Raw genomic sequence first — 9895 nt, 5'->3', positions numbered from 1 at the left:
TAAGATTTAAGATACCTTTAACTAAAACACTTCACTATTTTCTCCTTAACCATAAATAAAAGAGGATTTGGAAAGTGAATTCTTGGAGGATGGGGAACCTGTCCATCTTGTTCATAGCAGATACTTAAATGTCTGTTGAATGAATTTACTCTAAGTCTTCGCAGGTTCACCTGCCAAGAGATTGGTCAATACTGGTAACTCGGCAGATCTGTCTGATGGTTGTCTATCAGTCAGTACCGGCTAGATTTTGTTGTAATAACAAACGTTTACTGAATTAAGACACTGAGATTTGGCGGTTGTTTTTCACTCACACTACATGTCCTATGTAGTTCAGCAGGGGAGCTCTGTTCATCATTACTCAAGGATCTAGGATGAGAGGTTTGATCTCAACATACGTTTCTATGATCATCAAGGCAAGAAAAGGGAATATGACAAATTGCACACTGGCTCTTAGAGCCCCACTCAGAAGTGACACATGGCCCTCTGCTCAGATTTCTTCAGCCAAAGCAAGTCTCATAACTATGACTATCTTCCAAATCTATTCTAAACAAAGTGTTAAGTAGTTTTCACCAGGAAAAAAAAATGTAGTATGAATTTGAAATTTTTGCCTGACCTTGGCTCCCAACTTCACTTTAGAAGAGATATGCTGACCTTAAAGCAGACCCTTAAACTGCACACATAAAGAGTAAAAAACCAAGACAAAGGTATGCAGTTGCAAAATGGCCATTTATTGCCTACAGGGGAAGGAACGGGAGGGAGAGAAGGGGAAGTACACAGGTGCGAGGAAACAAGCATATATTTAGCCCTATACATCATGTGTGAGCAGTACCCAATCTCCAAAATGGAAAAAAGTATTTTGTCATCTGACATAGTAGTTAAGGTTCTTAAGCACCTCCCTCCTGAGCTGCCACAAGATTTAAAAGGCAGGACTGCTTTGTTTAGTCAATGTTCACATTAATGAAAAAATACTACCACCCAACTGTGTCCTTTTGCACGCATATTTTGTACAGTGTCTATTGTGAAAAACATCTCAGCTGAGCAGTTTGGTCAAGATACAGATCTCATCAACTGTTTAACCGTAATAAATAGAAAAATAAAGCAGCTGGTGATTTTGTCAGAGAGAATGTGTTCCGTAAGAGTAGAACCACTTTCTCCGGGGATGACAGAGTGTTAAATGATTAGAACACCACAGAACCAGTCTATCAAACATTAAACACTAGTAACCTACAATTACATGGCACTTCATTAAATCTTCTGATTTAAAAAAAAGAAAGAACATCTCAGATTTTAAACTGATTATTAGAACACAATAACAAATTGATTTAGGGCTTGGCTTTTTCTTAGGACAAAAGCAAAGTAAATACACAACCTAAAACAGTAGAATCTGTTTTGGAATAGCATCAACAGAAACTACCAAGTTTGCAAGGAAAAAAATTACCAAAACTTCTTGCTCAGTTTTAAACTCATGTGCTTTGCTTTCCAACCATTAAATTAGTTACAAAAACACTTTAGAGGCCACAGAATGACTCAAATGTATGCAAAACAATGGAGATTAATTTAATGCCAAGAAATTAAAATAAATGAGCCCTTCCCTATTCAAATGGTAAACTGAGTGGAAGAGTCAGTCATCTCATGGACAATTAGTTGGCACTTGTTTTATGGTTGAAAGAAATCACAATAGAAAAAAAAATAAATTAATCCACGGTGAATTTGACCAACACCCTGGCCCTTTCAGAGAGAAAAGGTACATACACACTCTCCAAAAAACCCCAAACAAAACCCACCTCCCTCCATGCCGCCCCACTCCACTCAAGACAACAAAACCCAAAGGTGAAACATTCATCCCTCTCAAAATATACTAAGTACTCTAACGAATCCTACTCCTCAGCTTCTCCTAGATGAAAGAATTGCTTGCATGTGGACAACTGTACGAATGCCCATAGTGCACTTCTCAGTGCTGCTGGTGTTTAAGAAATTTGCCACTCACAACACTGAACAATTCCACACCCAGTGTGCAGTAACACAGCCATCCAAGCCACACCCCCAAAACCTGGCAGAGCACCGCTCAAGAATTTCAAAGGTAAGGAAATATATTTTAAGCAAATTAAGCACAGAGAAAGGACAGTACAGTTTCTGAATAAATACACACCCAGACTACTGCATCACTTACTGCATCAAGATTTAAACAAGTAGCGGGAAACTAAGCCTGTTCAGTGAGAAGCAAAGCCATTGTTTGACACATCAACGCTGAGCCAATTGTGTGAGTTAGTTAACTAATTAAACAAACGTGGTACAATATAACCATTGATAACTTGAAAGGACATAGTCATATATCAGTAATGAGAAATTAACATAAAACTGAAATGAGCAAGAAAGGACCACTTCTGAGAGGGCTACCATGATTCTTATGCTTTCGAGTTAAAAGTGACAGACATACAAATATGGAAATTTTCTAAATTTGGAGAGACTGTTGTAACAAAACAACTAGTAGGCGCCAAACTATGCCTTCTGAAAGTTTCTGGAAGCTGAATATATCCAATGCTACTGTGCCAAAAGACTCATATCACTTGGCATTTGCAAACACTCTTCATAATGTGATTTATTTCTGATGACACAATTTCTCGTGTCAATACAATGCTACTAAATTTTATACCACTGCCACAGAAAATTAACATTTAATATGCAGAAATGTCCTTATTTCACATGCTTTGAAAGTGAAAATTATTTTACTTAAAATTCCATTACTTTGATGTCATAATGTTTGTTGAGTAAAACCTCAACATGCTTGTTTTCCTTTGGTTCCAAGAATAACCAAGTCTAACCAAACAAACTTATGCCAAAAGAAATTACTAACTAGGCTAATAAAGCTTGCTTTTCCTGGTATTTCCCTATTTCTTATAGAACTTGTGATTTAACAGAGAAACTTACACAAGGCATTTGGTTAAAAACAAGAAACATGCATGTTCTCCCTTACCACCTTCCTGAAAAGAACTACCTTTTTCTTTCTGTGGATCTTGTTCAGAACACCCTGCAGTATAGGTATAGGAAACTTCTTTTTTCTTTTAAGCTTTAAGGTGACACACAATGAAGATGTATCATGTTGTAAAACACAAGATGCTCTTGGCATCCTGTTCTTAAACAGATTACAACTTTGGTAAATAAACCAGGTTAAGATGAACTTATTTACTTAGGTTTAAATTCAAATTTAGTAATCATGATGCTGTTAAAAAATTACAATCACTCAAGGCAACCATAAGTATAAAAGTTCTCATCTGTCTACAAATTCAAAACTTTAAAGCTCCTGGCTTAGAAAAATATTCTAATTTCCCTAGTTAATATGTGTACCAATAATTCACAGAGTTCTACAAACATGATACAGTTCAGAAGGAAAAGGTTAAGCAAATCTTCTACGCATTAGAAAGGTGTTTTTTTTTAAAGGGGGAGGACAGGTAGAAGAGGAAGACTACCTTACAAATGTGAGAATTCACATTTCTGTCAAAATGTAAGTATATATGAGTACTATTTTGAAAATGTGCACTAAAGTCTTTGCTTGCTTTGAAACCATTATTCTCAGGGCCTGCCAAAATTATCAGAATCTGATGACGTTTTCTGTGACTGAAGCTACTGATCAGTCAGTGCATTTTACAAAGCTATTAAAATCCCTCAGAAACTTAGAATATAAGACCTCAGAAACAAAGAAGTAAGTACTGGGGATACAGTCAATTTTTATTGCTAGAAAATCTAGCCTTGGATTGGGAATGAAGAACCATATGCCTCTGGTTCTATTGAAGAACACATTTAACCTTTTTTTTTTTCTTGTGCTTTCTCTATTCTTTGCTATTTGATTTGAAAGTATACATGGCACTAGTAATTTTTAGAAACTCTTGGAAATGCAAATACAAACTTAATCTTTCACCCATTTAATGGTATATACTTAGGAGATACAATTTTAAAATGGAACACCATATGATTGCCCATGTTCCAGTTTTAATGTGTCACATCCTCAATTCTAATACAACCCACCGTAAAATCAAGTGATATGAGCCTTCGGGATATCTTTCAACTTTCTCCCTTGCTTCTCTGTGATTTAATAGGTAACTTTAAAACACCAAATAGGGACAAATAAGAAATGAAGTTTTATATTTCTGCAAACTACAACACTAAAACACAGTGGCTTCTTTAATACATTCACAACAGGATGCTTATTAGTAAAATTAAATATTTGCCTATGAATATCAGAAAAGTAATTTGAAAAGAAAGAGCTCGGAACAAGGCAAATGGGAGGGAGGAAAAGCTGGTCTCAGAACCCATTGTGCCATACCTGACTTTAACATGTGATATTCAAACGAACGTTCACACGCCTTACATCAAAGAAATGAAACAAAAATATTCAGCTACGTTGTACAAAAATTTTTTTACATAAAACATCATAAATCTTGAACAGATTTACTATATTTGTATTCTAAAAAGTTGCCTATAGAATGGTGCTGGGATTCTGTTCTCTGCTTGCTTTTAGGCAGTGCTGTTGCTTAAAAGTTGACACCAGGCACAATATTTTAAAACAAAGTCAACAAGCAAGGAGCAGTAAGTGGATTTGAGCCTTTCCCAGATGTCAGTCCTGAGGATGCTGCAAGACTCCCCATCAAAATGTGTAAAGCTATGAGGCGGATACTGATGCCTGAGAGAGTGGGTGACGACATGCACTGTATGACTGTTGTAATGCCAAACAGTGTAGTTTTCCCCTCCTCAAACAGCACTGTTTCAATAAATTTAAAGAACACTCCAGTTCTTAGAAAAATATCAGAAATCATATTTAACAGTTAAAAAAAATATTATCACAATCTAAAAATGCCCAAATTTTCTCTTATCTTCAGATAAAATATGCAGCAGCCCCATGGCATAAAGCTTATTAACTTATTCTGAGAACCAGAAAGTACATGAGCATAAATATTTTACTTTCACTGAATATATACCATATGTCATTCACCTCTTCCTTTTGGCTTTCCATGCCAAAGGTCCAAATGGCATGTGTTTTTAACAAGACAATACTGAGGAGAGCAGCATTTCTGATCATCTGAATTGGCAGCTCAAAACAGATACCACTCCTTTTACAAAGGGAACAAAGGGTGAAGGGTGTGTGAAATTTGGGCAGTGGGCTAAAGGGAAACCGTGCACATGAAATTTGGGTTACCATGCCCCAAGTGTGTTTGCCACCCAAAACATAACACAATTACCTACTTTAACAGAGCTACTGCCAACATTTACTAAAACCACATTAAAAGTACACAGGATAATGAATGGTTTGAAAGAGTGCATTTGGAAGCAGAGAGAACCCAATTACACACCTTCCTGCAACAGAGTGCCTCAATCATACACAAAATAAACTTAAGCTGTTTACAATGTTTCCCAATTTTTTTATTTTTCCCTCTACATTTAACTATTAAAAAAGTTTTTTATTAATAAATGGGCTCCTCTGTGGTTCATATACAATCATAAGTGAACTTTAAATTCCATTTTATACAAACATCTCAAAAAATATTGGGAGTGAAGTATGGTAAGAAATATTGCTCACATTGCTAATTAACATGCGTAGATGAAAGGAGGAAAATGTTTTGTTAGTGCATATACCTCCAGAGCAGAAAACCCACCCAAAACAAAAGATTTAAAATAAAACATACAGTAGCTGATTACAAAAAAAGGTAATGTCCACAAAATTAAGTTTTTCATGCTATTCTACTTTCCAGTACTATGTAATCAATTTGCATGGCTAGATGTTGAATGCTTGAGGTATATAAGAAGGGATACCTGCACATTGAGGAAAATCTGTCATCTTAAGGGTTGTTTCTTTGTTTATTTTGTTTATTCTGATATCTTGACATCTTTAAAAGAATACTTTATTTACATCAAACTTCACTCAACTACAATAACATTCCAATTATAATAGATGACAAACAACGCCTCTATCACTAGGCACTTTTAAAAGGGAGTTTAGGCTTTACAGAACCCTTCTGATGCAATCCCATATATGACATTACATCAACCCACCTCCCTCGTCACACTAAAATTACCCTTCAGGGGAAATATCATATTATGTAGCCTGATTAATTTACTATGGAAGAAATTAGTATAAAATGACCACAGGAAATGCATCATTTAAGACTAATAAAACAGCCTAAGATGTCAGGTTTGAAAGAGGAGACAAATTGTATATATTTAAAACTAATTAAATAATTTAAATTTGACCTGTATTTTATATATTAGTGAAACACAAATATAGGCTATTTTCTTTTAAAATTTCATTCACATAATGGAAAGTTTCTTGTTTATTAAAAATATCACATTTTGAGACTAGAAACAGTAAAGTGCATGAAAAGTTTAAAATATAAATTTCAGAAAACTCTTATAGCAGCAAAAAAGCAGAATAAAGAAAAACTTAAAAACACAGACACAACCTTTTCCTGTTACTGTGCCATAATTAACATCAAGTAGCCAACCAATTTTTCCCCCATTTAAACGGTATTTCAATCACTGCCTCTTGAGTCACAGATTTTCAACTGGCCCCTCCTGGGCGAAAAAAGGATTCTAACATATCTAAAGAGCATCAACAGTTGGGAATAAACCAGTAGCTTCTTAATTCAACCCTGACAGACAACGGAAACAAAGATTAAAAGCATATAATGGCCATTTGGCAACTAGAGTCAGGAAAAATGATCCAAGGTTTTCAACTACTCCCTGTTCTCTCTCTCTCCCAAATCCTTTCCACTGTCACCTCAAAAAGCCAAAACCAACAACCACTTGACCTACTCTGGGAAACACATGGAATATTTGTAGCTTTCTTCTTCTAAAACTTTGATCAGGGCCTTTTCATTCAGTAGTTATTTTTTAAACATTTGACCATAACAGCAAAAATGATACAGATCATATAATGTCTGTTTTTTCCAGCACAACCAGGCAGAAAAGGGTGGATGAAAACAATAAAAAATACTGGACACTAATTTTGTGGGCATCCTAAATAGACAAAATTCTATTTTCAAGATGTGTGGCAGTAGAAATTACCCGTTGTTTTCCTATAAAGAAACTGAAGAGACAGGCTTAGAATTAATACTTCTAGTAAGGTTATAATTAATAGGGGAACAAAATACAGAATGATTCCTCAAAAAACAAAACAAACAAATAAAAAAAACCAACCAGCACTTGCCTAACAAATGGTTGTGTGCTGTTAAATGCTTGATTTTGAAAGCATATTGTGCAATCACCTTTCATTTCTCAGTTTTTCTCATTATGGCTAGTTTATGTACAGATCTAGCAAATTTAAGTGCTTTGTTAATGTGCAAATGACTGGAGAGCCAAAAATCAGTTTGTTATCATGGAAAACAGAAATTCAAGGCAGTTTCCTGCAAGGCATGCCATCATTCAGTTTAAAGTCTTATATTTATAGTTTTTTAAAACTGCCTTTCACAAAAATGAAAAATGGTTGGCTCACTTGAAACCATTCAAAAGAAAGTATTTGTTCTGGAAAAACAAATCCCTGTTGTTGGGCCTTGAATTGGTGAGTTATCAATTCTGAATGCTGACTCCTAATATAATATGAAGAAGGTCCAACTTAAAAACATGTTAAATTAAAAATTTGGAAAGAGAGTGATACTACTTTGGTTCCAGCCCTAGTGCCAAATGATACCAATATGCACAAAATTGTACAAAATCTTATAGCAAACACATAATGAAAGGAACCTGAAGAAGCAGCTTAAGGATGGCCATACTTCACTCCTACATACTTTGATTTACAACTGTACAGGTCCATAGTAACAGATCCCCGTCTTTGCGGGGCAGTACTCCACTACCTCCGATTAGGCAAGTGAACACCATTGACAAGAGGCAGGAGTGGAGGGTGGAGTTCAAGTTGTGTTAACAGTGAGAAGTGGTCTGAAGGGATGTGAGGGTGTGGACACCCAGTGATGTTGTTCTCAACCAGCCATTGAGGATCTAAAGGCCCCAGGACACCAAGCACGTTCATATGAGTCTTGGAATAGAAAATGTAGTCAATCACGCCCTGAAAAGAGATTGGGAGTTGGGAAAAAAAGAAAAATATATGCTTAGATAAAAGAAAAACTTAAGATATATAAAAGAACAATTCATAATTTGTAAAAGCCAAATACCTGAGTAACCTGTATTTCTGGTACACCTGCTGTCTTCACAATGGGTCAAATAGAGCTCAAATCTTGAATGGGTATTACATGAAATAAAGGTGGCTGGACAGGGAAACACAGTACCCTAGTGGAATCATAAAGCCTTGCACATGTGCATAAGTGGTAAGCAAACTGAGAAGCCAGCACACCAAATCATGTCTAGGCATCTTTAGAACTGGCTTGCTTGGGTCAGTGAAATCTAATTTATCAGTATAAGCAATATGGAAACTGCACTGACTCTGTTACAGTAAACAGAAAATCAGAATATTTATACAAACATATACAAAGTTAATGAAAAGTTATGACAAGAATAATTCTGTTAATGATAACTAGTATGATATTCAGTTATTTGTACATCAATCAAACACATCTGAATGAAGCCACTGTAAAGCATGTTTTCAGATTTGCTAATCCTAGTTCAGCTTTCCCAAATTTTATACATATATACAAAATACTGCACACATTTAATCATTCTAATCTGTTCTTAAGTTTAGAATATTCATTTTCACAAATCCTGGTGTACTATAAATTCTGGATTCCTTGCTGCATAACAGTACCTCAGCAAAAAACATTCACTAAAGACCTATCTATGTATTCAGTTGTATCTCTCAGAGCTAGATGATTCGGTTTATCTGATCAGTAAGTTTCAAAACTAGTGTGCTTTTTTTGCCCCAGGTTAGGTATGCAAGAGTGTGAAGTCAGAATTTTTCCTTCCCACATCAAGAGAGCCTGAGCCCAAGTATGAAGAAAGAGTTCCACACCTGGAAATACCTATTCATAAATACTATACACAGTGAGTTCTAGCTAATATTTTTAAATGGTATCACAGTGAAATGGGCTACTTTATTAAAAGAAAAAAAAAGAATTCAATGAAAAAAATTATACTGTGAAATTTCAGAAACAATTACCTTAGTTTGCTGATTTTGACATGACCAAGACCAAAACAACAAAACAGTTCTTTTGAGGGAGAGGGCCTTATTCAACATTAGATACTTTAACCTTACTTTACCACAGATTAAGGAACCTACGTGAATCCAGGGGAGTACTTTCTGCCATTAATGCTCCAAGTCCAAATAGTCAAGAAATATTAGCGCAGTGTATTTTTATCCCTTCATTTTGGCTAATGCCTAGTTTTGCAGTGACATTTTAGGAAAAGGGTTGACAAGAGTTTCAGTGGTTTTACTTTCTTTTATGAGACCACCCTTTGCTTTAGCAAACACATTTAAAACATTTGTGTTTTAAACAAAAACACAAACAAAACATTTTCAATTAGTTATGTTGAATAAAACCTCTTATATCTTATCACTTTATTATAAAGTATCATTATGCACATTAGCTACTAGAGTTAGAGAATCCTTTGCAAACATAGGCCCCAATAAAGATGTTAAACATTGCAGAAAGTAAGAACTGGAGATATCACTTGTAACTGTTTTCTTGGTTTGAAACATCCAGAGTAAAAGCTCTTATCAAAATCCTTAGCAAGTTCATGTCTGAACTCACCCAAGTATTTATACATATGTAGGTATACTTGTACACTGTATCATATTCACAAAGAAGGTTATAGACTAACGATTCTTAACCTTTTCTGATTCAAACTGTTTCTTTTTTAAAAGACCATAAAAAGGTGGGAAAAGTCTTTATATTAGTAAAGTCTATAGGTAAGTCTATAGAAGTGTATATGAGAAAAAAGTAAAAACAATGAAAATAGT

General features: G+C 35.0%; 1 protein-coding gene across 7 annotated transcripts in view; it reads right to left on the bottom strand.

Moving 5' to 3' along the window:
- Positions 1-707: 707 nt before the first annotated feature.
- The window catches only part of CNOT6L (CCR4-NOT transcription complex subunit 6 like), a 124620-nt gene continuing 115432 nt past the window's right edge, over positions 708-9895 (bottom strand). For all 7 annotated transcript variants that reach the window (XM_082632553.1, XM_082632552.1, XM_082632548.1 and 4 more), the window contains one exon: positions 708-8050. In XM_082632553.1, coding sequence (XP_082488679.1) covers positions 7838-8050 — 213 coding nt within the window. In that variant the 3' untranslated portion in view covers positions 708-7837. The remainder of the gene's footprint in view (positions 8051-9895) is intronic.

This window comes from Mesoplodon mirus (genome assembly GCF_964341445.2).
Source record: "Mesoplodon mirus genome assembly, chromosome: 2".
In the NCBI taxonomy this organism is placed as follows: Eukaryota; Metazoa; Chordata; class Mammalia; order Artiodactyla; family Ziphiidae; genus Mesoplodon; species Mesoplodon mirus.
The sequence above is the reverse complement of the archived record's forward strand: the minus strand, read 5'-3'. Positions and strand labels throughout refer to the sequence as shown.